Source organism: Myotis nattereri, assembly GCF_964212035.1.
Source record: "Myotis nattereri genome assembly, chromosome: 10".
Taxonomy (NCBI): domain Eukaryota; kingdom Metazoa; phylum Chordata; class Mammalia; order Chiroptera; family Vespertilionidae; genus Myotis; species Myotis nattereri.
In genome coordinates this window covers 40171663-40198037 of record NC_138085.1, presented here as the reverse complement: position 1 = coordinate 40198037, position 26375 = coordinate 40171663, and the positions used below count along the sequence as shown (strand labels likewise).

Sequence of the window (26375 nt, the reverse complement as noted above, 5' to 3'; positions counted from 1 at the left end):
CCCTGGCCCCCAACTGCTCCCAGCAAATGCCCTGTCTGGGTCTTCTACTACCTCCCTCTCTTCCACCTCCTACAAAGATCTGAGTTGTCACAGGACCAAACCTTTCTTCCTACTTCCTCCCCTAGGCTACCAGTGGCAGCCGCTCCCCTGGACTCTGGTGGGTAGGGGCTCGGCAGAAGGGACTAAGGGTGATGTCCTAGGCAGGGGAAGCGAAGGGCAGCCTCACTCAAAGGCTGATCCACCCTCATTCCTGTCTATGAGGCTACCAGCTGGCCAGGGCCCACACTGCAAAAGGCCCTGCATTCCATCCCCATTCCTCTCAGCAGAATTTCACAGGGAAAGGAAGAACCAGGACTTCAAGAAGAGGTTTAGGGACCTTCCCTCTTCCCTATCACTTGACCCTTCACCACTGTGCCCAGCCTTCCCACCCCACTTCCTGCCCCTGTATCCGTAAAGGGGAGGAGCAGGCTTGCTGAAAGAGCAGGAACGGTTGCCTTTGCCACACTCATCAGGGTTGCCATGCATGCTCCTGTGTAGAACTGGCCGCAGGCCTTTGAGAATGGCGAATACATGGCCTATCGCCCAGGCCTAGAGCCCCACCCTGGGCCCTGTTAGACTGTCAGCAGCTGTGGAAGGCTGAGTTGGAAAAAGGCAAAGGGGCCAGAGTGGTGGTCAGGGGCTGCGATATTGTGATTTACAAGAAACACATATTTCTCATATGTGCTCTGATGAAGTTCCTGGATCACGGTTTCCAAACCTCTTGAAATTTCCTGAGAGATGACAATGGAGAACCTTTTGTTATAATACTTGGTCTCTTGTTCTCAGTTCCTGAAAACACTTCGGAGCCATGAAGGTGAAGTGGGTGCTTGTTATTCCTAACAAACCCCTTTCACCACATCTGGGTTTATGTAATGAGGTAACTTTTGGAAAGCACCTAATGGGAGGGGGCTGGTTGCCAAGGGAAACAACCATAAACAGGGTTGGAGCTTTCAGTCCCACCCCTTAATTTTGGGGGAGGAGGTTGAGCCAATGGCCAAGGATGTAATCCCTCACATCCATGCAATGAAGCCTCCACAAAACTAGCAAGGACTGGGAGAGCTTCCGGATGGTGAGCACTCAGAGTTCTGGGGAGAGTGGCTGTGCTCTGACAGGGCATGGAAGTGTGGTGCCCTTTCACCATACCACGCCCTATGCATCTCTTCCATCGGCTGTTGCTGAGTTATAGCCTTTTATAACAAACCCGTGACCCAGTAAGTAAAATGTTTCTCTGAGTTCTGTGAGCTGCTCTAGCAAATTAATTGAACCCAAGGAGGGAGCTGCTGGAGCCTGCTAGCAGGGCTGGCCAGTCTGAAGCACGGACTGGGGACTGGTGTCTGCAGTGGTGGGAGAGGGCGGGTGTCCTGTAGGACTGAGTCCTTTACCTGTGGAATCAGGTGCTACCTCTGAGTAAACAGTGTCAGAGTTGAGTTGAATTGTAGGACACCCAGCTGGTGTCAGAGAATCCCTTTGATGTGTGGGGAACCTACCCACCCCCACACTGGAACTGGATGCATTATCCTAATTGGTATCAGAACCCTCTTAGGAGCTCTGTCCAGGGCCTGAGCTAAAGGACTCCTGCATCCCTCTTTTGGTGGGACTCAGCACCTTCAAAACCAAGTGGCCATCCTCAGCACTTGCCATGCCTCAGAACCAAGAGACCCCCAGAGGGCCAGGGCCCAGGGTCTCCAGGGACAGGGGGAGGTTCAGATTTCAGGGGAGCTGCCCACAGCCTCTTGCCAAGACAGGGGAGCAATTGGAGGTGGGTATATGGGGGGGCATCAATTACTTGACTTCCCTCTTAGGGGGAAGAGATCAAGAACAGCGGGGGCAAGTGGGGGAGGTCGGCTAGCTTCAGGGAGGTGGGGAAGCCTGAGGTGTAACCCCAGTCCCCACCTCTCTACCTGCCAAGGCTTCCTTACCTGGAGGCCGAAGGGCAAGAGGTGGAGGTTAAGAAACAAAAATTCATACAAATGGCTTTCCTGTTTTTCTCCTGTTCCTCCCACTCCCTCGGTGGGTGGGTCTGCCATGAAGCGAGGCCACCATTGAAGAGTTCTCCTCAATCCACTGGGCCCTCACACTCACTGCCTCCAAGTGCAGGCGAAGAGCCTTGGCTTAGGGAGAGCCCCACTCAACCATGCAAAGCAGCCCCAGCAGTCTGCCCCAGGGCCACCTCGGCAGCTCCATCCTCCCAGCCCCGTCCAGGCTGCTAACACTCCAGCATCCTCCCCAAGGGGCAAAGCTGGTTTTGCCAAGGACATACCTGGGTTTCTGAGTTGGTTCCTTGGCTTCCCTTAAGCCAAACCAGCTACTCTTGACCTTCTCCTCCCCGGTGGATGAATGATGGGGTGAGGCGCCGGGGGTGGAACCCCCTTTCTCCCCGAGAGAGCCGCGGCGCCCCAACTCGCTCCGACTCAGCCCCTGATGGTGATGGTGGAAGAGGCCCATCCGGGGCTTCCGCTCCTCCTTCCGGGCTCCCTCCTTCTCTGCCACAGCCTCGGAGGAGGCCACCATGGGTGTGGCAACCTGCACTGGCTTCCCCTCTGAGAGCTGGGCCCCCTCCTCCTCTCCAGAGTGCCTGGCCTCAGAGGCCAGCGCTTTAGCCTGAGTGCTCAGCTCCTGTCCAGGCACTGCCTCTGAGCTGCTGGTGCGGCGGCTGCCTCTGCCCCAGGAGTCATCTGCAGCCCGGGATCCTTCCTCAGAGGGCCGAGAAGAACCGCTGTGTAGGGAGCTGAAGGGTGGAAATGGGCCCGAGATGGAGCTGCGGTGCCGCAAGAGGCCCTGGGGCTCCTCGTTGTAAATGTGGCTTCCATTGACACAGAGAGAGGAGCGGGTGGCGGGGTCCAGGTGGCCCTGAAGGTCGAGAAGGGCCCGGGGAGGAGCTGCTCGCATCTGGCTGGCCTCGTCGCTGTGGGTCCTTTTGTGGGTGAACAACTTGGGGGACTGGGCAGTGTCCCTGCCTGAAAAGGAAGCACAGGCAGGGTTAGCACAGGGCAGAGAAGCCCCGTTTCCTGGCCAGGGGCTTCCCCTGCTCCCTGGATGGAGACCCGAGCGCCACGACCCACCACAGCAGGGGCGGCCCCCCTCGCTCACCGCCGTCAGTGGACAGCCAGCTGCTGCGGCTCGGGGACCGGGTGAGGAGCTCGGCCCCGGGGCCCTGGAAGACCAGGCTCCCGCTGGCTGAGGACAGGGTGCTGTCCGAGCCCAGCGAGGTGTTGGACTGGGTCAGGGACGACTTGCGCAGCTTGTTGCGGAGGAAGAAGCCCTTGGCCTTGCCCATCCTGCTCAGGCTGCCCAGCTCGGGGTCCTCCAGGGCACTGCTGGGGAGGATGGCAGACGCGGACTCCAGGTCATACTTCTTCTTGCCCTTCATCTTGTCCTTGAGCTTGCTAAAGGGGGACCGCGGCTTGTCCTTCATGGACAGGTCGAACATGCTGGCGCTCAAGTTGTTACGCGTGAACTGGATGGTCACTTGGATCTCCCCACGTTCCTTGTCCTTCTTGCCTGGCTTGGAGTGCAGCTTGTACCACCTGTGAGAGGATATGGGAAGTCGGGTAGAGCTCTGGTCGCAGACACAGGGAGTCTGCCCCCCCCCTCCCCGCCACACCCCTCCCCTTCAGTGTCTGTCACCTCACAGGGCCCCTCCTTGCTTTGGGGCTATGAGCCTCTCACCACAGGCTCCTGCTCTGACACACAGGCCCTGCCTCCCAGGCCACAGGCATAGCTGAGAAACTATCCAAAACTCCTCCATGATGAAGAAAGCCACATCCTGAGTAGGGGAAGCTCCGTGGTGCTGCTAGGCAGGGCAGGGGTCACCACACCATAGCTCCTCCACCCCAGCACCTTCCCTGGAGTGCCCCATCCCCCCACAACTGGAACTCGGAGGCCGGGAGAGGTGAGGCTGGGTCTGGGAAGGACTCTCACATCTCAGGCCCCAGTTACAGACAGACCTGCCCACATTCTTCCCTGTTTACATCACCCCCCTGGCCAGTCCCAGCCAGAGCTCTGCTCTGAGCCACCAGTGAGCCCAGGAAAGAACAGCTCACCCACAGGCCCTGGGCCAGGAACACAGGAGCACTAGCACATGCACACACACACCTCACCCACTCACTGACTCGCCCCACGTCCCACCAGGAGCAGCTCTGCAAGATGGAGGAGCAGACAAGACGGCACAAAGGGGCCGTAAGCAAGAGGCCCAGGGATGGGAGCGAGGGCTGGTGTCTGGTGAGCGTCTACTGTGTGTGACAACAGAGTGCAGGCTTCTCACCTCATTCCCACTTATTCACACCTCACAGCCAGCCCACAAGGTCGGGACACGACCCCAATTTCACAGATCAGGAGGTCGAGGCTCAAGTGGTCACTCATCCTAGAACAAGCTGCCAGGAAGGAGAGGGGAGAGGCGGAGCCAGGTTTCTATCACCCCAAAGCCCATGTTCTTCCCACTACACACTCCCAGAGACACCCTAACACACATGACCGGGGGGATGGAGCCCATGCTACAGGGGAGGGGTGTGCGCAGAGCTCTTCCTTCCTCTGCTTCCCAAATCCTCCTCACCAACGGCTCAGACTCCTGGGGGAAGGCCCAAGAAGGAAGGGCTGACCCAGCTGGCTCTGGCTGGCTGGCGCACCACACGGCATCTGTGTGGAGCTCCTGGACACCTCCATAGGCCCCCTTCCCACCCCACTCACCCAGGTCACACGCCTGCCCACCTCCACAGGTGTGAGCGGAGAGACTGAACCGGAAAGGTTCTGGACGTCGGGAACCAGGCCTAAACGATGCGGGCAGGCACATCTGGAAACAGGCCCCTTCTCACACTAGCACCCAGAACGTGTAACCTCCCCGGCACATAAGAGCTGAAACTGAAAATTCAAAGGATGTGTTCCAAGATGAATTGGAGGAAACCTCCAGAATGTAGGATAAGGATGAAGCAACTGTTAGACGTCAATCCAAGGAAGTCCACCCCAGATAACTGGACAGTCAAGCAGGAGAGCAATCGGCTCCCGAGTGTGAGGAGCTTGGGAGTCCTCTCTCCCATCCACAAACAAGACCAAAGCTGAGCAAGCTGAAAAAATCAACAATTCACAGGGCATCTCAGGGCAGTGAAACCATCCTGCATGATACTATACTGATAGGTGCATGCCATTATACATTTGTCATAACCCACAGAATATAAAACACAAAGAGTGAACCCTAATGTGAACTACAGGTTCTAATTAACACATTGTTTGCGGGTAGTTTTTATCGCGCGCTAACAGGTGGTGTGGGCCATTTTTGCTAATTTTTTGCGCAAATGGCAACGTTCAGTAAAATTACGATAACTTTAGTTTACATATTTATACGTTACCCGCATTCTACCACTAGTCTATAAAAAACGTATTAATGCGTGTCCCGCACTCTACTACACTGGTAGAACGTATAAATACGTAAAACGTGTAAACACGTTTCCCGAATACAATGTGTTAACAATAATATATCAATATTGGCTCATCAGTGGTAACAAATTTAGCCACCAGTGAGCCCAGGAAATTTGCAAGGTGTTAATAATAGAGGAAACTGAGGGAATTTAAGGAGTATAAACATACTTTCTCTGTACTTTCCACTCATTTTTCTGTACACATTAAACTGGTCTAGCCCTGGCCAGTTTGGCTCTGTAAATAGAGTGTTGGTGTGCAGACCGAAGGGTCCATGGTTCGATTCTGGTCAAGGGCACCTACCTTGGTTGCAGACTCCTCCCTGGTCCTGATCAGGATACATGCAGGAGGCAATCAATTGATATGTTTCTCTCACATAGATGTTTCTCTCTGTCTTTCCCTCTCTCTTTCCCTCTCTCTAAAAGATCAATGGAAAAATATCCTCCGGTGAAGATTAACAAAAAACTGGTCTAAAACAAAGTTTATTAACTAAGAAGAAAAAAAACAGAGAGAGTACATGTAGAGAACACAAAGTGGATGAAACAGTGAAAGAAAAAAATGCAAGAAAGTTTTTCTTAACTGAAGGATATGACCACCAGGACAGAAGGGCCACAAGCATGCAGCACAAGGAACTAAGGAAGACCCAGCCACGGGTGTCACGGTGTGTCTCAGAACACCAGGTATACAGAGGAGACCCCGAGGCTCCCAAAGAGGGAGGCAGGTTCGTACATCAGGAATTAGAACAGCTTCGGGTCCTCACTAGCAGCACTGGGCACCATCTGGACTCTTTAAAGGCCAAGCCCTAGGCATTCCCCAAACCCAGCCTAGGCCCCCTTTAGGGCAGGAAGGTCCTGGGAGGGGGGCCAGGAGGGAAAAGACTTTCCTCACCATTCTCTGAGTCTCCCATCCAGAGCAGAGTGAGGTTGAGAATGGTCAGCACCTGCCTCTAGTCCTCCAGCCACTATCACCCAGCTATCTTCCTGCCAACTTACCATCCTTCCCTCCGCCTTCCAGGCCAGGCCTGAACGGGCCCCTGCCTGGCACCTGAGATGCCCAGGGACCCGAACACAGCAGGCATTCTCCCAGAGTGTGACCCTCATGGGCTGAGACAGCTGCTCCATCCTTCCCTCCCACCCCTGCTTCCTTCTTCCTCCTGTCTGCCCACAGGGTCCCCTGCAGACCCCGGGCCTGCCAGGCACTGCAGCACAGCCCAGGTGAGGTCAGGAAGCCTTGAACACAGCTGCTGTGGCCTGACGATCCCTCCGTGAAATGATGGAAATTTTCTCTTCACAGAGCCCTGCACACAGTACGCCCCAGAGCAAACAGGCTCTGAGCATCTCTTCCCTGCAGACTGAGACTCCCTCGGGGAACGAGACAATAGGGTCCCATGGCCCAGTTCAAGTCCCACCTCCTCTAGGAAGCTTTCTCACCTGCCACCATTTTGGCCACATCTGCTCTGACCACCTGGTGTCATCCCCAGGTGGCCAGGATCTCCCTCACTAAACGGTATGCCCTGTGGATATTTAACAAGCATCCCCCCAGGCACACAGCTCCAAAGTAAAGAAGCAATGCTGGCAGTAAAGCCTTGAGATGCTATAAGCCCTCAGCTTTTCACTGCCCACCTCCCCCTTCTTGCCCCCTAGCTCTGCCCACCCCTTGCTCAGAGCTCTCATCTGGACACACGTGGCGGCACAGCTGATGGCTCAGCCTGGCTCTGCACCCTGAGTACACAGCTGGCCCCACCACTCATTCGTGTGTAGCCTCCACCTACCAGGTTACTTCCCGAAGCCTCCGCTTCCCTGGCCATCCAGTGGGGATACCACCCTATCAGGGCTGCTGAGAAGATGATACATGCAAAGCCTGGTCCTCGGGAGTGGCATTCGGCAGCGCTTCTCAAACTGCAACGTGCTAAAGGGTCCCTGAGTCTTGTTCAGATGCAGACCTGAGCCTGTGGGTGCACAGGGGCCTGGGGGCCATGCATGGGCAGAGGGAGACACGCCCTGGGGCTAGAGAATCGGCAGGGCTGGCCTAGCCTCACTGTGTGCTCACTGCGTGCGGGCTCTGGACCTACATCACAGATTCCCAAAGAGGCACAGAGATGGGTATGGAGACCAGAAACCCGTTCAAAGGACTGGCACAATCCTGAGAGGACAGAGCCCTGAGAGGTCACTGAGGAAACCTCGGGTTTGTCCTGATCCCAGGACATTAAACCTTTGTCTGAGATGAGCCTCCCCCTCAGCCCAAGGTCCAGAATTCCTGAGGGCCCACCGTGGGAAAGCTCGTACAGGGCCCCTGCTCAGCCACAATCTCTCTCCCATGCTAATAGCCGGACAAAGTTCAGCAGGCCCAGTGTGCACTTAGGACTCAGCTTTCAGTCTTCCCCAGGATGGACCCCTACCCACACACCACAGGGGCAGAGGACAAAGGTGGGATGCAAGGAGTGGGGGTCTGGTTGCCTCACCTGTTATCAAGACCATGGCCCTACTTACTCCTGCTCGTGGACTCCCAGGTCCAACACACCTAGCTCTCTGGGCACGAAGCTGGCTAACAGGTGCCACACAGCGTGACTGAAAAAGCCCAACACTGGGAGGGCCCACCTAGGGCAGACATCAAACACAGGCAGGTGCCAGGGGGTTCCTGTCAGAGACTGTGGCGTTGGAGCTGTGACAGCCACGGGCCCGGCACGCCTGACTCATTTCCATTCCTATCAGTCCAAATTCAGCTTATGACCCAAACAGTTGTGGCCCTTCCTGAGCCCCCACATGTCATTTATTTCAGGCCCCAAACCCAGGAACCAACATTTGTCTCTTTTTCCCCACACAACTCACATCGTAACTTTGAACTCTTGTAGCTCTACCTGCAAATTATATCTAGAATCCAACCCTCCCACCACTGTCACCCTACAGTGCAGTCCGCCACCATCTCCTGCTGGACATTACAGTTCCCTGCTTACCTGCCCCTGCCTTCCATGCTCCACCCACAAACAGGTGAGGCCAGCGCACATCACCCCACTCCTCAGAGGTGGAAAGGACCTATCTTTTGGCTCCCAGCTCCCTGACTCTGTGTGTCTCATCCCACACTGACCCGAACATGTTCCCGCCTCAAGGCCACCGCACCTGCTTTACACGGGCCTAGATCTCAGGCCATGGCTCACTCACTCACGGACTCACTCACTCATGTCAGTTCATCTGAAATGCCTCTGTCTTCCCTGAGTTCCCAACTGCTACCGTCCCTGACCCTGTTTTATTTCTTGAGCATACTTAACACTACCTGGCATGTGGAAGAGCAGAAGAGCAGTACCCAGGTGTGTGTTCGTGCACATGTGCACATGGGCATGCACGCATCCCACACGGTAAAATGATATATTATGCACAGCCATGTCATGTCTGTCTTTCCCTGCTCTACAGGCAGCAATTTTATTCTGCTCACCTCTGCTTCTCAGCACTTAAAATAGTGGACACTCAAACTTTTGTTCAATGAACTAACAAATTAATCCATGAATTGACTTAAGAACTTGTTTGTCCCTGTTCACAACTGAACAACTGTGTAATGTTTCTACTACAAATCCATGGGTCTTACCCATGACACCAGGTTCCCAAAGAGCAAAGAGGGGGCTCTCTGCCCACCATCCCCAAACAGGCGCTTCCTGAGGAAGGGACCGCAGAGCCAGGCTTCAAGGGGACAGTTCCCAACGGGGACCTTCTTTAACCCCGAGACCCTCATCCCCATCTCTGAGCTAAGATTCTCACTAGCTTCTCTGAGAGAGAAGGTGCCAACCAGATTTGGGAAGTGACCAGACTTGTGAATGACGGTGGCTGTTGATCCACTCTAGCCCATCACTAGGCCACTGGTCTTCTCACCTTGAACAACTTCTCTCATTCAGCACCTATTGTGTGCCAGACACTATACTAAGCACTCAACACAACAAAGTATATCCCATTAATCCTTTCCACAGCCCTGTTGAGGTGGGTGTGGGAGGCTGACCCTAGAGTGGCTACCAGCATAGACTTTGGAGCCAGGCTGCCTAGTTTAAGCCCCAGCCCCAGGACTTATGGCTTCATGGCCTTGGGCAGATCACCTGATCTATGCCTCAGTTTCCACACCTATGGGGGTAATGGAAATCCATTCCCCTCACAAAACTCTAAAAGGAGTAAGTGGATTGTGTGTGAAACACTCAGAGAATAGGGCCTGGCACATGGGAAACGCCACATAAGTGTCAGCTCTTATGTTTTTGCAGATGCAGACACAGGGGCACAGAGAAGTCTGCTGGGTTAAGTCACCTACGTATTTTCAGGAAGTAGGAGAGCCAGGATTTGAACTCAGGCTCCCTTTCTCCAGAGCCTGGCCAGACCTTGATCACTGCACTAGACTGCCTCCCTCTGCAAGTACCACACACACACACACACACACACACACACGTTGCAGGCCCAGAAACTCCTATGTCCCTGCCCAACCAAGGAATCTAAAGTCACTCCTTATTTCTCCAAAGTAAAGGGTATGTTTTAGATAAGAGAAAAATTACATCTTTATTTCCCCTCATCTCTAACTGAAATTAAGCATCTCTTCAATTATGAATTTTTCCAACAGTAGTAGTAGAGTAGCAGTACCTATGAGTGTGTCACCAGGAGAAACCAGGGATTTTCTTATCACATTACAGATGTAACAAAATATTGTCTATACTCATCTTTACTTTGAACTTTAAAGTTATTAGTCCTCCCACTGGATCACATTGTTTAACACAGTAATAAAGCCCAGGTACTTTAGCAAATGTTCTAATATATTGATAAATGTGCTTCAATATCATCGGTGTACTTGGTAATCCTATGTATTTGGAGATCTTGTTCTGAGAAGAGGTCCATGGCACAGAAAGGGCTAAGAGCACCTGCTCTAGAGGAGGGAGGGCACAACGGCAGCAGAAGGCAGGCCTTTGCCTTCCTGCCTCAGTGCACGGCACCCAGGCTGGGCCTCAAGGCAGAGGGCAGGCACTGCTCCCAGATTCCACTCAGGGAACTAGGAGGGCATGACGACAGGCAAGAAGCTAGCCAGACGCCCTGAGACTCCCCAGTGTCACGCTACAGTGCTCAGCCTGACCCTCACCACCCTGCATGCCAATGAAGGTGACTCCAGAGAAACAAAAACAGCCAAGTGTACCTGCTAACTGGGGCCTGTTTTGATCATGACCCCAATACCACAATCTCCAACTTCCTCAGGTTGGTCCCCACCTGAGCCCCCCTGCTACAGCTGCAACCCACCAGGTCTGCAGCTTCTCTTTTCTGGCTGTGGCTGCAGTCCCGGCCTCTTGGGAGACTGGCCTTCCCTCAGGCTGACGAAAAGCTACCACCACGCTGGGGATGAGGGCCTGCAAAGCTGAAAGATGCAGAACTGAACTCCACCCCTGAGGCAAATGAAGCCAGCAGTCCCTTAGCAAAGACAACTGTGCTGCCCTGATGCGCCCGCTGAAAAATCTTCGAGACGGGAAAGTGAGGGGCCAAAGTGGAGGAAGAAGAAATCCTGGTGGGTTTCCTTTCCGCCTCACTCTCCACCTCTAGCTTCCCTAGAGAGCTAGAACAAGTGGGGGCTTCAGGGTTCAGAGGGGAACACAGGGACTCAAAAAGTAAATGTTAAGGAAACTATAGGAGAAAACACCAAAATATCTCTCTGCCCATAACAGTGTCTGCCCCAGATTTCTAGGCCAGGCCAGCACTGGCCATTTCAAGAGATGTTGTGTAGATTAAACCATCTGCGCTCAAAAGACCAGCCGTCTTCAGAGTCATGCCACGCTGTCCCAGCTTTGGCAGGAAACGCCTGACACGTAATGACTGGTATCATGCCCACTCTCCTGGGGCGGGGGGTGTTTTTAATTTGAAAGTCATCACCAAAATGACAAAAAACTGTCACCCTGCTATTCCAGCCGCCATTTGTATGTAGAGCGACCAAATAGTTGAAAGGGAAAGCTCTTCCTTATGCCCCATTCCTGATAGACACAGAAGAAAGGGCAGAAGCAGAGACCTAAGTGCAGTCATCATCAATGGCACTAAAACCACTGGGAGAAAGGGTGATGGAGAGCTTCATAACGGCTGGGTCGGACGAACAGCCCAGAACCCACCGCTTCGTGTGGGAGACCATGCAGCAGAGTCAGCCACCCCACAGAAAGGACGCCTGCGGGAGGTGGGACCTGGGACACGGGCCTTCCAGACCTCGCGCTCGGGGCTGGAGAATCAGGGGATGGAAGAGCATCATCAGGAGCCCTTCAGCCGGGGCAGTGTGGGATATTCTCCCAGCTCCTCCACCAGGGAAGGATTGAAACGAAGAGGGGAGACTGTTATACTGGGCGACCTACCACCAGGCACAGTTTGGGAGCCCGTTGGGATCCTGATTCAACAAACCACCTATGAAGAGAGAGTTCTGACATCAGGGAAATTTGAATATGGACTGGATATTGGATGGTTATGGGGGAGTTGTTGATTTTGTTTGTGTGATAATAATATAATGGGTATGTTTTTTTTTTAAGTCCCTGAATCTTTTGGAGATGGTTGAAAACACATATTAAAGCACTTAGGGAGCACTGACTTATTTATATTCTCCTCAGAGCTCACCTGGGACTAACAGTGCGTTTATATCAGACCCCTGAGGAAGTAAGGGGGGTAGCCTTGGGCCAAGACACAGGCTTTGTCCTCATTGTCCTGTGACTGAGCCCAGCTCCTGGTCTTGTCCTGAGCCTGTGCCTGTGCTGTGCTAACCACCTACTCACGGCTGCAGGCCCAGCACAGGGCCTGGCACAGGGATCCTGACCCCATCCTGGCACTCACAATGTCTTAGAGCAGTGATGGCGAACCTTTTGAGCTCGGCGTGTCAGCATTTTGAAAAACCCTAACTTAACTCTGGTGCCGTGTCACATAGAGAAATTTTTTGATATTTGCAACCATAGTAAAACAAAGACTTATATTTTTGATATTTATTTTATATATTTACATGCCATTTAACAAAGAAAAATCAACCAAAAAAATGAGTTCGCGTGTCACCTCTGACATGCGTGTCATAGGTTCGCCATCACTGTCTTAGAGGCACAGGTAACTAACTCACCAGTGAAATCTCACCCAACCAGAGGAGGCCTCAGCCAGGCCTCCGCTCAAAATATTTCCCAAGAATGTGCCAGGAACAAGGAACAAGTAATGGGTGCCCTCCAGAAGCTTACATCGTGTTGAGGAAATAAGATAGCCACACAAATAAAGGCAGAAGGTGATCGACACCACAAAAATGCACAAACAAACTGCACAGGGAGGTTAAAGGGGAGCAGTAAGATGATTTCATGGGGAATGACATGGCATTATACTGGGCCTTGAACGATGGGCAGGAAGGAGGCAAGGACAGGGCTAGGGAGACAGTCCAGGTGGAAGGAACAAAATAGGCGGATGCCCAGGCTGGACAGGCAAAGTCAGACAGGAAGGCGCTTTGGGGCAGACAGGAGATGCCGCAACATCACGCTGAAGAGCTGTAACTTTACTCTGGCCCTGAAGAGCACTGTAGGGCACGAAACAAGGACAGGACTGATGGAAGCTGGGCTGCAGGGCAGCGAGGGACAGCAGGGAAAGGGACAGCGGAGAGGTGAGGCAAGGGGGTCTGGCTGGAAGCCAGCACAACGTGGGGTGGGGGCCATGGCTGGGCCAACCCCAGCAAATCCTTATGCCTTAGCAGTTATTTCTCATCATAAATGAATAAACTGGCATTCTGGTTTATAAAAAGGAAGCAGTGGCTATATTAACAGTCCAGAGCAGAGGTAAAAAAAAAAAAAAAAGAAAGAAAAAGAAAAAAAACCCTGAACTAGGACAGGAGCAATGGGGAAGGTGGGAGGGGCCCCTCTGGCAGAGACACTCCCTGCAGGCTCCCCACTTACTGACAGCAGGTACTGTTACCCACCTTTACCCCCACAACCGAGGCCCTGATACATGGAACACTTTCTAATACCTGCTGGGTAAAGGAGATGGAATCCACAGGGCTCAGCTAGTCCCAGAAATAAACTGAAGAAAAAGATTATTTTAAGGACAGAGTGGAAAGACCCCAGTGGGTTGAAGACAGGAGACCTGGGGTCTCGTCCGGAATCTGACTTATTAAGTGGCTTTAATGCAGCCATTTCACCTCTGTAAAAGGGGTGATTGCCGAATCCGGTTTGGCTCAGTGGATAGAGCGTCGGCTTGCAGACTGAAAGGTCCCAGGTTCGATTCCGGTCAAGGGCATGTACCTGGGTTGCGGGCACATCCCCAGTGAGAGATGTGCAGGAGGCAGCTGATCGATGTTTCTCTCTCATCGATGTTTCTAGCTCTCTATCTCTCTCCCTTCCTCTCTGTGGAAAATCAATAAAATATATTTTTAAAAAAAAGGGGGGAAGGGGTGATAAAATAAGCAGGCTAGAGGCAGGGGGAAGTGCCAGCCAAAACTGTTATTACTCAGAGTTTGGAGAGACGCTGGAAAACCTTTCCCCAGAGTCTCCCCATCCAGATACCTTCCCTCTTCTCCAAGTCCCCCATGAGCAGTCATCCTTCTACAGATCGGACAGGAGATGTGCGGGTGGCAGGCCAATCCCCTCTGGTTCCCCACCCCCACCACCTCACCCACCCTTTGATTTGGTACCTACAGCAGAACTGCAAGCCTGACACAGCCATAGGACAGGATATCACCTCTTATCAGGCCAGATGATGGTTCTCATCGCCCACCCTGGCATCCTGCCCGGCACTAAGAGACAGTCCCTGTCGCCTAGAACCGTCACTTTATTAGCTTCCCTGTCTCCGTGGCCATGTCTTACTCAGCTCCCTGCAGACCCAGCCAGGTCCGCCTCCCTCCCTCCTGGGCACAAACATCTTGGCTAATACTCCTGTCCTCATCCCTCCTACTGCTGGAGGCTCCAAAGGTCTGTCACCATCAGCTGCCTCAGACGTGGCTGTGACCGCACTCACCCAGCAAGAAAAAAAAAAAAAGCTATAAAAATGCCTGGAGACCAGTCTAGCCAGCACAGATAGCAACAGAAAATATGTATGACCAAAAGCACCATGCAGGGCGAAAGGCACTGGCTTGCAGGTCAGAAACCTGGCTGCCACTAATGAGTCACGTGACCTAGAACAGTCATTCTACCTCCTGACACCCCCGTCTCCGCATCTGTGAAATGGGGGTCACCCTGCCTGCCTTCAGGAAAGAACAAAATGAGGCGATGCTGAGAAAGCACTCTGAAAACTAGGGCAAACCACACATAAAGACTTGGGATTTGTTGTCTTTGGGGCCTTTTATAGGTAGGCTGGCATCAGCCCATGGGCGGGAGGTGGCCCAAGACCAACCGTCGACAATCTGCCCAGGAGGAATGAAAGAACCAACAAGATGACCTCCCCCCGGGGGTCTTGGGCAGAAAGGAGAATAAAAGTTCTAATTAACCACACCCTCCTCCCAAGTTTGCTCCTAACCCCAGATTCACCCTAAAAAAATGAGTCTTGGGTCATGGAGGTCAAACCTAAGAAGTGCCCATCCCCTCTGCCAAGGTCTCAGTTCAGATTCACTACGGGTAGAAACAAACATTAAACATCCCTCATGGAGAAGGCAGGCTGACCATAGGTAGAGGCCTGTGTGTGGAGAATGTTGCATCTGTACAAACAAACAAAAACGATGAGAAGAAAATACATAATGCATTGGCTTTTAAATGCATGGAATAACTCTGGAAGTAACTGGTAATGTTGGTTGCTTCTGAAGAGAGGAGCTGGGTGACTCAAAGTTGGGACAAGGGAGGCTTTTCATCATGCAGCCTCTACCTTTAGCATTTGAACCAGGTGAACTACTTAAAAATAAATAAGAAGTAAAGGCTCTTTTGCTGGGAAAGGCATACAGGAAACTCAGCTTGGTTCCCTTCCACTCTCTACCACATTTACCTCCCTTCCAGAGGGACAGTCTCCCACTCAGAAATTTGCCCAGCCCCCCACAGCCTTTCCTGTAATTCAAAGTACCACCTCCCCCAGGAAACCCACCCTGCTCACTCTAACCCTGGTGAGTTTGCCCTTCTTCTAATCATTTCCTTCTCTCACACTTTTTGTATGCTGCTTTGTAGGTTAATTATCCTTCCTGTGTAAGTCTTGTCTCAAACGTATTTTCACCCTTTTAGGGAAAGAGCTATACATTTTCTCTCTCTTGTTTTCTCCAAAGCCCTGACCCAGGCATAGTCATTGCCTGTCATTGCTTCCTAGATGTTGAACAAAAGGAAGAAGGAGAAGAAAAAAAAAAAGCAAACGAGCCCTGGCTGGCTGGGTGATTCAGTCGGTTGCAGCATCAAAAGGTTTCAGGTCCTATCCCAACCCCCTGGTCGGGACATGTACAGGAGGCAACCGATTCGATGTTTTTCTCTCACATTGATGTTTCTCTCTCTCTCTCTCCCTTCCTCTCTCTCTAAAATTAATAAAAATATATCTTTGGGTGGGGATTTAAAAAAAAAAAAAAAGCAAGCAACTGCATCTGCATTGCTGTAGGGGGAGGAACCAGATGGCTCGGGAGTGTTCTGTCCCAGCGGAACAGGCATGTGACGTATCGGGAAAGGTCAGGAAGTCTTGTCTCTGCTGATGCTCCGAGGCCCTGAGCTACTACATAAGCCAAGGGGAGCAAATCTCCTTGAGGTGGGGGGGCAGTACGTAGTACCAGGGCACAGGCCGAGTTTCGCAGGCCTCCCACATCTCCTGAGACACACCCTGGTGGCAGTGATACCTTCCTTCCAAAAGTGCCAGGCAACGCCCCATCCCAAGACAGACACAACAGGCACAGAGACAGACTAAACACGCTTATCCCAGTCAGCCAGGGCCTCACACTGGAGAAGCAGGTGATGCTTACAGAGCCCCCAAGGCTAACCCAAGGACTGCTTTGAAGAGGAGAGAGGAGCCCTCGGAGGACAGCTGCTGAGCACCGGGCCCTGCTGAGCTGACCCGTGGGAGACATGGAAGAAAACTGAGACGGGCAGTACAGCATGGTGGTGGAAAACAGAGCGGGAAGCCCGGCACCTGGGCCTACCTCCCGGCTCTACCCTGTACTGTGTGCCTTTAGGAAAGTCACCTGGCCTCTCTGTTTCCCCATCTGTTAAACGCAGTAACAGTGCCTGTATCTCCAGAGGTTGCTCTGAGCTAACTTAAGTCAAGTCCTTAGAACAGTGGCAGCACCTAGAAAGGGCTTGATGGATAACACACTAGGCCAGTCAGTGATGGTGAACCTTTTGAGCTCGGCGTGTCAGCATTTTGAAAAACCCTAACTTAACTCTGGTGCCGTGTCACATAGAGAAATTTTTTGATATTTGCAACCATAGTAAAACAAAGACTTATATTTTTGATATTTATTTTATATATTTAAATGCCATTTAACAAAGAAAAATCAACCAAAAAAATGAGTTCGCGTGTCACCTCTGACACGCGTGTCATAGGTTCGCCATCACTGCACTAGGCCAAGGAGGCCACAATAACCCCCTGAAACAGAGTGCCACATGCTGTCGGTGTGGGAACGCGGAGGAGGTGGGGGTGTGTGTCCTCTCCTGGAGGAGGCCTTCCCTGGGGTCTGTCTGCTCTGAACATCTCCAGTGCTCCCTGCCCCGGTGCCAAATACCTGGCCGTGGTCTTTCATCCACATGTTGGGGTCCATCCTCCTAACAAGACCTCCAGGCATGCAGGCGGGGGTGTCCATATCCCTGGACACCCCCTCTCGGCCTCCGCCTAGGCACTCCAGAAAGGCCTCTGGATTAGACTGCCCACCAGGTCCACAGATAAGCCTCCAGGCTCCCACTCCCATCCCAGCTGAAATGTCCCCTCTAAAACCTCATAGGCACTTCCACAGAAAATGCCTTGGGGTGCACACAGGGCCCCAAATGCCTCCTCTTCTGGTGCCAGGGCCTAACAGGAGCCACACAGAGCCCCACCCTTCCTAATTGCCGAGTAGCTGACAGTATGTCCCTCTCCCTCCCCAGCCTCTATTTCCACAGGTCTAAGCATTCTTCTAGCTCTGACATCAGAATTCCAGGATTAAGGGCTGTGCTTCTCTTCCCCACACCTAGGTCAGCTGAAGGTCAAAGTGGCCAGAGACAAAGCCCCTCCCTATGTAGCTCCTTTGAAATGCTGCCTTCTGGGAACTGAACTTTCCGGGTCCCTGCATGCTTACTGCTCAATGGTGTGAGGGCTGGGCCAGCCACTCTGGGCCTCAGACTGACCTGCCAAGCCCAGCTCTCCTGTCTGGCAGCCATTCCTGAGGAAGAAAAATGTAAGGGGGCCTCAGCCAGCTCAGTAAGAAGCAAAGTGATCAGACTTATCCCAGACAGGACCGACAGTCCACATTGTGGGCTTATTTCTATTACTTGGCTGGGAGGAAGGGAAAAGCTGCTGCTTCTTTTTTTAATCTTCATGGAGGATATGTTTTTTAAATTGGTTTTAGAAAGAGAAAGGGAAAGAGAGAGAACAAGAGAAACCAATGTGAGAAACATTGATCGGCTGCCTCTTGTATGTGTCCTAACCGGGGATAGAACCCACAACCTAGGTGTGTGCCCCGACCAGGAATCGAACCCACAGCCTTTTGGTGCATGGGACAACACTCCAACCAAGTGAGCCACCTGGCCAGGGCAGGGCAAAGCTTCTTCATGATCACATCATTTTGCAAAGGACTAGAAGAAAAAGAGTACTGATTCCCATAAAACACACAGATCCCCCCCATTGTGTTAATCATCTGTCCCTGAGCAGGGTGGGGAGGGCAGGGGAAACATCTGGACAAGGCAAGAAGTCATAACACCAGGAGGCAGCAATAATAAGGCACTGGGCAGCCCCCAGCACAGGAAAGGGACAGCCCTCCAGGTCACTTGGGATGGGACCTCTGCTAAGTGGTGCCTGTCCCTGGCTGCCCACAGGAGGGGAGAACAGGGCAGAGATGGGTCCCACCCAGTGCCAGATGCAGGGGAAGGGGAAGCTGCTGTGCCAGCCTGCAGGAGCTGCCCCGTCTGATAGGGGACTCACTTCCTACCCCTCCCCACACTCCCAGACACTGCTGCTCAAGCAACCCCACATAAAAACTGCCCCATAACTAAGGGAGATAGAGCCTCCTGTGTCCTAATGACTGGCTTCTAAGTACAGCCACACCCTTCCCTGGCAGCCAAAGCCGACTTCCCAGGCCGTCCCACAGGCCTCCAGCTCCAGGTCTGGGGCTGGAACAGGAGCCAAGGAAGCCAAGGACGCTTGTGGCTTCAGCTGCTTCCTGAGGAGCAGTCACATCTGGAGAGAAGGCCATGGGGTCATGTGCCATCTGCCCCCAACAGTACTCTGCCTGGCATCTGGAGCTAAGGGATAGGTGGATGCCCTCAAAGACCACCCAACCCTAGGCCAACAGGCTGCATTTTCCTTAGGGTGCCTCTCCCGGTGCCCCTAAAGCCACCCTCAGGAGATCTCAGGCCAGAAGGCTCTGGTCTCAAACCTACGTCCTCCTCGGCCACAGTCTGAAAACCAATGCCTCTGTCTGACCAGAGCTGACAGAACCTCTTAGGGGCCACAGTCAGCAGCCTGTACATGGTCACAACAGCTTTACTCTTAGGAATGAAAAAAGAAAAACTGACCCCAACCCAAGCGAGCCCACCGCCTCAACTTTCCCAAGGGGCCAGGCCCTAACCACCAGGCTCCAATTTTATCAGGAGCTCTCACACTTCTGCATGCACCCTGCCATCCACAGTCTTTCCTAGGTTCTAACTCCTATATTGTCTAACCACTGATCCAACAAGCCCAGGACAGGGGTGCTTTATTTTAATTTTTTTTTAAAGAGAGGAAGGGAGAGAAAGAAAGAGAGAAAGAGAAACATTGATTGGTTGCCTCCCACATGCACCCCAACCAGAGATCAAACCCACAACCAAGATATGTGCCCTGACGGGGAATTAAACCCGCCACAATTTGGTGTATGGGATGACACTCCAACCGAGCCACACAGGCAGGGGTTCTTTAAGGCAGGACCACACAGAGCACCCACGGGAGTGCACTAGGAAGGATGCTGAAGGCAAAAGCCAGAAAGGAAACAATTGGGAAGCATCTCAGGATTTTCAGAACCATGACTCACGTGTGGCTTTACTAAGGGGAAAGGGTTATAACCAATCTCCTTGTGTATTATGTTAAATTTTGTTTTGAGAATTTAATTATTTGGAAAGTCTCCAGTGAAATCCCTCACCTCAAAGAGTATCCCACTGACAAAGGATCTTTGGGGGCTGATGAGGTGTCTAGCACTCCATCCACCACCATCTTCACCATCACCACACAAAGTAGGGCCCAGAGAGTAACCCCAACACTAATATTTTGAAAGCTTGCTATGGTTCTGGAACTACATGAAGGCTTTTATAGATGCTATCTCATTTCTATCATGGCCTTTGTAGAAATGAGGAAACAGGTTAAGTAACTTGCCAGCTAGGAAGTCATGGAACTGGGAGTGAAAGCCCCATCTCCAGGTTCTTAAACCCTGTGCTGTCCTGCCTTTCCGAAAGGGTATAGGCAGCTCCCAGGAAGGCTGCTGGGAAGAGAGCTGCAGGCTGAGCCAAGCCTGGCTTCAAGACTGCAGGCCGCCAAGCCAGCCCTAGTTCTCCAACCTCTAGCAGTAAGGAGAATGGTGGAGGGCTGTGAAGGGCCAGCCAGTTTTATCAGGGGCTCTCACACTTCTGCATGTACCCTGCCATCCAGTCTTCCCTAGGCTCTACGTCCTAAATTGTCTTCCCCATCACATGAGAGGCTCTTCCAGGGCAGGGGATGTCTCTCAGATCAAAGCCGTCAGACATTGTGCACCAACCATGTCCAGAAACTACACCAGATATTTTAATTGCATCCTCATTTCACCCCTTACATCAACCCTGTGAAAGTGCTAATTAGCCCCATTTTACAGATGAGAAAACTAAGGCATCAAGAATTTACTTGACTGGCCAGAAGCTGGCAGGTTTGGGACTGGAATCTGGGCTGTGCCATTCCACAGGCCCCTCCTCTTAACCGTGAGGCTGCCCTTCCCCAGCCTGGTCCTGTCTTGGCAACACAGGGCTACCACCTGCCCTCCTTGAGACCACCACACCTGGTTCCTGAAGTTAAAGTGTGATACTGTTCTTTTCCAAAACTGAGGAGGGTAAACCCCGGTCCTCTCCATCTTGTCCTCTGCCCAATGGGCAATGTGCAGACTCACTGTCTTAGCAGCTCCAGGGAAGGCCACCAGGAATGACCATTAGAGCCAGAGGAGGGAGGTGGGGACCAGAGTGGGGGCAGCAGTCCTCACCCTCTGTTGGTGGGCATGGTGTGAGGTCCAGTGGACTAGGAGATTAGGCCAGTTTCACAGGCTTTTCCTCTGTCCACCACAAGTATCCCTCTCCCCCTGCCCCCTCCAGGTTCTATAAATAATCCAGGTCAATACATCTGAGGAAAGGCAGCGGGTTGGGTGCGGAAAGATCCTGGTGCAAAGAGGACTTCTACAAAGTCAATTAAGGCTCCCATTCTGATCAAGGGGTAGCAAGTCAAATTCTCCAAGGGGAACTGTCCTTGGCTGAAAACAGGCCCACCTGGGCCTAAGGCATAAACAGCTCAGCTGAGTCAGACCCACAGCCCAAGAAGAAAGCAAGGGCAGGAACTGGGGGAGGAGGGGGGGATCAAAGGCCCCTCCCAAGTCACTGACCTCACAGAAGCCCCTCCCTACAAGCCTAGAGACTGGTGTGTGTCCCCCGGATGTGTCATCTACCAGCCTGGTCAGATTAGCTGTGAGGTGGAGGTCGAAGGACTAAGATAAAAAAGGGGAGGAAAGAATTTGGGGACAGGAGCCTCTCCAGAAAAAAGGAAGGGCTAAGAGATCCAGGGGAGAGTTTTCAGCCCCACACCCACCCCCGTAGGCTCCCTAGGCCAGGAAGGAGGGAGAGGACAGAAAAAGTGAGGAAAAAAGAAAACAAAACAAGGGCCAAGCTATACCACATGATCCCACACCCGGCAACCAAACAGCAAGTCATGAGGGAAGGAGAGGAGAAGGCCAGGGGAGGGGGACATGGAGCCAGGTCAGACCTGCGGGGACCCTGCCCTGTGCTTCCCACCCAGGCCACTAAGAGCCATGAAGACCCTTCCCTACCCACACTTTGAAAAATGTTCAAGGTCAGATCCTTTTCTAGCCAACTCCTGCTTTCCTCTGGGTCTGCACCAGGCTCATCAGTCTCCTCCAGCAAGCCTTCCTACATTTACGCCGATGGATGCCATTCCCATCAGGCAAACCTTCCCAGCACCTGTCCCCACCTAGGCACACCCCTGCCCTCATGCCCTTACCCTCCCCACCCGGGACCCAGGAGACCCGGGGGAGGTGTCGCCCCAGTGGATGAGTGATCCACAGCAGGTCGCCAGCCCTGGGGACTGGCCTCCAGACACTGCCCACGCCCAAAATAGGAAATGAGGCTCCCAGCCTGAAGCCTTGATCTTCACACAGGGAAGGTTAAACGCTGCCAAAATAAATGATGACAAAAAAAACCCACTGGCCCCTCTAGGTGGAAGTGACTGGGAGATGATCCCCAGCAGTGCATGCGCCACTGCTGTTTCCACCTCAGGCAGGACCGGCAGGAGCCTGAGACTGATTAAAGCGTTTCCTCGCTTTACGTAGAGGAACTCTAGCGTTCAGGCCAGGGACTCAGAGGGACGGGGTCCGGGGGTGTGTCTAGGTGGCAGAGGACACATCCCAGTTCCAGACAAGAAGCAGATGCCCTCGCAGTTTCTAGGTCGGGGGGCACCTCGAGGACAGCACTGCCCCTTCCTTCCCCCACAGGGTGAGGCGGCACCTCTCCATTCCCCTGAGGGCCTGGCTTGGGTCAGGTGCCTGCAGTTCTCCTCCCCTTCCAGGAAAGGGAGACCAGCCCGGAGGCCCTATGGCCTCGAGATTTTCCTTCTTGAGGTTCCCCCAGTCCAAGAGCCTCTGGACCCCACTCCTAAGGTTCCTGGACAATTTACATCTAACGCTAGGCCGCCGTTCACACCTCCCGGGGCCTCCCAGGGCCCACCAGCGGCCAAGCACAGCGCACCGTTTAGGAACGGGTAGGGGGGACCCCGAAATGCTTAGAACCAACGGGTCGGTTTACGCCCTTGAGCCCTTGAGCGCGAGGCGGAGGGCGCACCACCCCGGCCGGGCGCGGTTCGGGGTGCCGCTCTCCCACCCGCCCCGCCCGGGGAGGCCTCTCACCGTGTGCGCCCCCGCGCCCCGCACTCACTGTGTGTGCTGGGCGCGGCCTGCGCCGAAGACCTCGTCCAGCGCCACCGTGGCCTGGCCCAGGAACTTGTCGACGCCGATGAGCGAGCGGTGCATGGTGGTGAGCACCAGCTCGCAGGCGGCCGAGCCCGCGGCCCAGGGCGCCGGGCCGGCCTCGGCCTCCTGCGCCCGCAGCAGGCCGTCCAGGGCGCCGGGCGGCAGCTCGAAGGAGCACTCCTCGCGCCACTCGGGGCAGCCCGGGGTCTTCTCCACCACCGACGTGCTGTACTTCTCGCGGCCCACCTGGATCACCGTGTACGCGTCGCTGGTGCTGCCCACGCCCGAGCTCTTGCCCCGCAGCCCGCGGGCCCGCAGCACGGTCACCTGGACGTGCGTGGGGAGCCAGCGGGAGGGCCCCGCCGCCGGCTCGGCGCCCCGCACCAGGGCCATGGCAGCGGACGCGGCGGCGGGCGAGGCCGGCCCCACCCGGCGGAACCACCGGGACCGAGTGACAGACTGGGCAGCGGCGGGGGCTGTCAGGAGCCGGTTCGGAGGACCGCCGCCGCCCGCTCTCCCGGCCGCCGCAGCTGCGGGATGGGCTGAGCCCAAACGGCCGCCGCCTCCCGCCGCCCCACCTCCCCGGCCGCCCGCTGGCCGCGCCGCGACGTCAGCGCCCGCTGTCAGCGCCCCGCCCCTCGCCCCGCCCCGCGGCTCTGGGCCAGCCCCGCGCGGCGGTGCGGCAGCGCTGCGGAGGCGCCGACCCCGCGCCCGCGCCCGCGCCCGCGCTTAGGCCGCCGCAGACCCGCGCGCGCGGAGCTGGAGGGGCCGCGGGGCGCGCGGCCTCCGCAGAGAGGTGGGCGTGGCTCCTGCAGGCCCCGCCCCCGACTCGGGGCACCAGCTCAACCCCGCCTGCTAGGGGCCAGCGCGGCACCCTCGGCCGGTTCTGAAAGGCCCGCTTCGCGCCTCCCGGCCAATCCCGAACCTTCCCTCGGTAGGTCCTTGCTCTCGCCGCAAAATGCCCCGGCCCGGCGCGCCCCTCTGGGGAGGACCAACCCCTCGGCGCAGGATCGTGGCGGTGAGGCCAGACCCGGCTGCCCTCCTCATCCTGAGCCGCGCTCCCCCTGCCCTTTGCCCGGGAAGACCCCCGGCTGGAACTAGGAGCGATTCCCTCTTCGCCACGGGACGGTCCCCGCGTCGGCGACCGGGAAGCAGCTGAGCTGCCGCTGCCTCCAACCTCCACGCGGGAGGGGACCGTGGCTGCGGCGCGAAGGGCCGGAGAGCTGGGCTCGCCCTCAGCGGACACTGCCGCGGAGAACAGAGTGATGAATAAATGAGGAGCCACATCAATATTTAAGTGTTCGCTCCGAGCGCTGGAGCGCAGCCGTCACGAGCTGGGGGAGATCATAGGCTCTGGTGGAGGGGTCAAACGATTACTTTCACCCCGTAAGCACCTACTATGTGCAAAGCCCTACTTTCCCGCGTGGCTTATTATTAATAGTGATAACAATTGTTAATAATTACAGATGCTGAATTCTAGCCAGTATTAGTTTGTGCTCTTTATATGCATTACCTCATTTTGGAGTAACCCTGGTGGGTAAATATAATTTTTATCCCTGTTTTTTCCAGAAGATAAAATTGCAATTTAGAGAGGTTATGCTGCCCAAGATCCTTAACTGGCTGAGGAAGGATTTGAATTCACAGAGATGACCCCAAAGCCTGAACTTTTTTTTACTTTCAGAGCCTGTACTTAAAAAAAAAAAAAAAAAAAATGTAATGCAACACACACATATACAGCTTTTTAAAAATCAAATAGGACAGAAGTGCTTACGATGAAAGCAAAAACTCCCTCTCCACCCCTGGAATCAGGGATAGCACTTACAGCCATTTGTGCGTAGGTCTTGTGGTTACCTCCATATTTTTATATAAAATGCTTACATAGCTATATTTAGATTGATCAGGACTGGCCATTACTGTCTTCTTTCTGATGGATAACGATTTAATGCTCTCACACTCACTTCCCTTTCTCAGTCTTGTATAGGTAAGCTATTGTTTTCAGTTCCTCTATGGAATGCCTTTTTCCTGGAAACCTTTATTTCTTCTCGGGGAGACTCTCCACCGTACTGCTTGACTTGCTATGCTGCGAGCGGAAGATGCCAAAATCCCCACTCTGCAGGCCATGTCTTCCACCAGGAATATGGGTGTAGGCAACCAGTACAGGAGACCTATGGGAGCACAGCCGCCAAGGCCCAATCCTGGCAACCTCCCACCTTAACTCTATGATCATGTGACTGGGGTAGAGGAGTCCTTGGCACTGAGCCCCACTCCAGAATCCCTGTGCACAGCACCTCGCTTTGGAGGCAGTCAGATCTGCCTATGGATCTTGGCTCTCTGCCACTTAGCAGCAATGAGACCTGAAGTTTGAGCCAGCTCTCTTGCCTCTCTTAGCCTCATCAAGAAAATGGGGACAATGATTCCTACTTCAAACATGAGAAAATGTGGTCAAAGGTTGTAATGCAGTGGAGACCGTCACGAATGATCTGCAGGCACCTGCACAACATATACAGCCTTTTTTCCTGATTCTAAAAGTAACTTAGAAAATACAGAAAATATACAGAAGAAAATCAAAATAAATCATAACTGCACTATCCAGAAATAAAAACTGCTAAAAAAACTTATTGTATTTCTTTCCAGTCTTTTCTCTACACTATATGTTGTTGTTTTTTATATATTTTACTAGAGGCCTGGTGCATGAAATTCATGCATGGGTAGGGTCCCGAGGCCTGGCCGGCAGTCAGGGCCGATTGGGGCCTTCCAACTGCTGACTGGGGCCTCCCTTTCCCAGCTGCCGGCTACCAGCTGGGGCCTTTCTTCATTCCATGCCACCCCCTGGTGGTCAGCGCATGTCATAGCAAGTAATCGGTCTCCTGGTCGAACTCCTGCTGGGACAATTTGCATATTAGGCTTTTATATATATAGACTAATGGCCCGTTTCACGAAGATTTGCGCAACAGGCCTTCCTTCCCCTGGCTGCCGGCACTGGTTTTCCTCCAGAACCCAGGACCCCGGCCTTTGATTCGGCCGCAGCAGCGAGGCTTGGCTTCTCTGCTCCAGCTGCTCCCAGCCCCTCCTTTTTTTTTTTTTTTCCAGCTCCTGTGAGGCAACTGTAGTATAATGGCTAAACCTGTGGGCTTTGGCATCCTGGTTCTACCATTTATATGTATTATCTCATTTACCCCAAGAGACAACCATTTAAGGCAGGTGGGATTGCTACCCTCAGTTTTACTGATGAGAAAACTAAAGCAGAGAGAGGTTGAGTAATTTTCCCCAAGTTTCCAACTGGAAAATTGCAGAGACTGGACTTGAACTCAGTTCAAGTGATTCTACTGCCTGTGGCAATTTGCCCCCAAACTAGGCTGTTGGTCATCTGAGCCCTACATCCATTGGAAGCTAAGCATGAAGTATTTTCATACCCATTTTACAGATAAAGATATTGAGGTATAAAAAAAATAGGGGAAAAAAAAGTCCTCACCAAAAAAAAAAAAAAGATATTGAGGTATAAAAAGGGGTTAAACAGACTTACTTGAGGTCACAGAGTCAAGATGAAACCCCCCCACTTTAAGAATAGATTTCCCGCCCTGGCCGGTGTTGCTCAGTGATTAGAGCATAGGCTTGGGCATTGGAGGGTCAAGGTTTCAATTCCATGTCAAGGGAACTTACCT

General features: G+C 53.5%; 1 protein-coding gene across 2 annotated transcripts in view; it reads right to left on the bottom strand.

Moving 5' to 3' along the window:
* RAB11FIP5 (RAB11 family interacting protein 5) overlaps positions 1-23268 on the bottom strand; it is a gene marked incomplete at its 5' end in the record, with an annotated part of 35936 nt that extends 12668 nt beyond the window's left edge. Inside the window, 3 exons of one of the 2 annotated variants that reach the window (XM_081101563.1) lie at positions 2300-2996; positions 3130-3566; positions 22679-23268. In XM_081101563.1, the coding sequence (XP_080957689.1) occupies positions 2300-2996; positions 3130-3566; positions 22679-23106 (1562 nt within the window). The remainder of the gene's footprint in view (positions 1-2299; positions 2997-3129; positions 3567-22678) is intronic. The other variant, XM_081101562.1, reaches the window with a different exon arrangement.
* Between the last annotated feature and the right edge of the window lie 3107 nt (positions 23269-26375).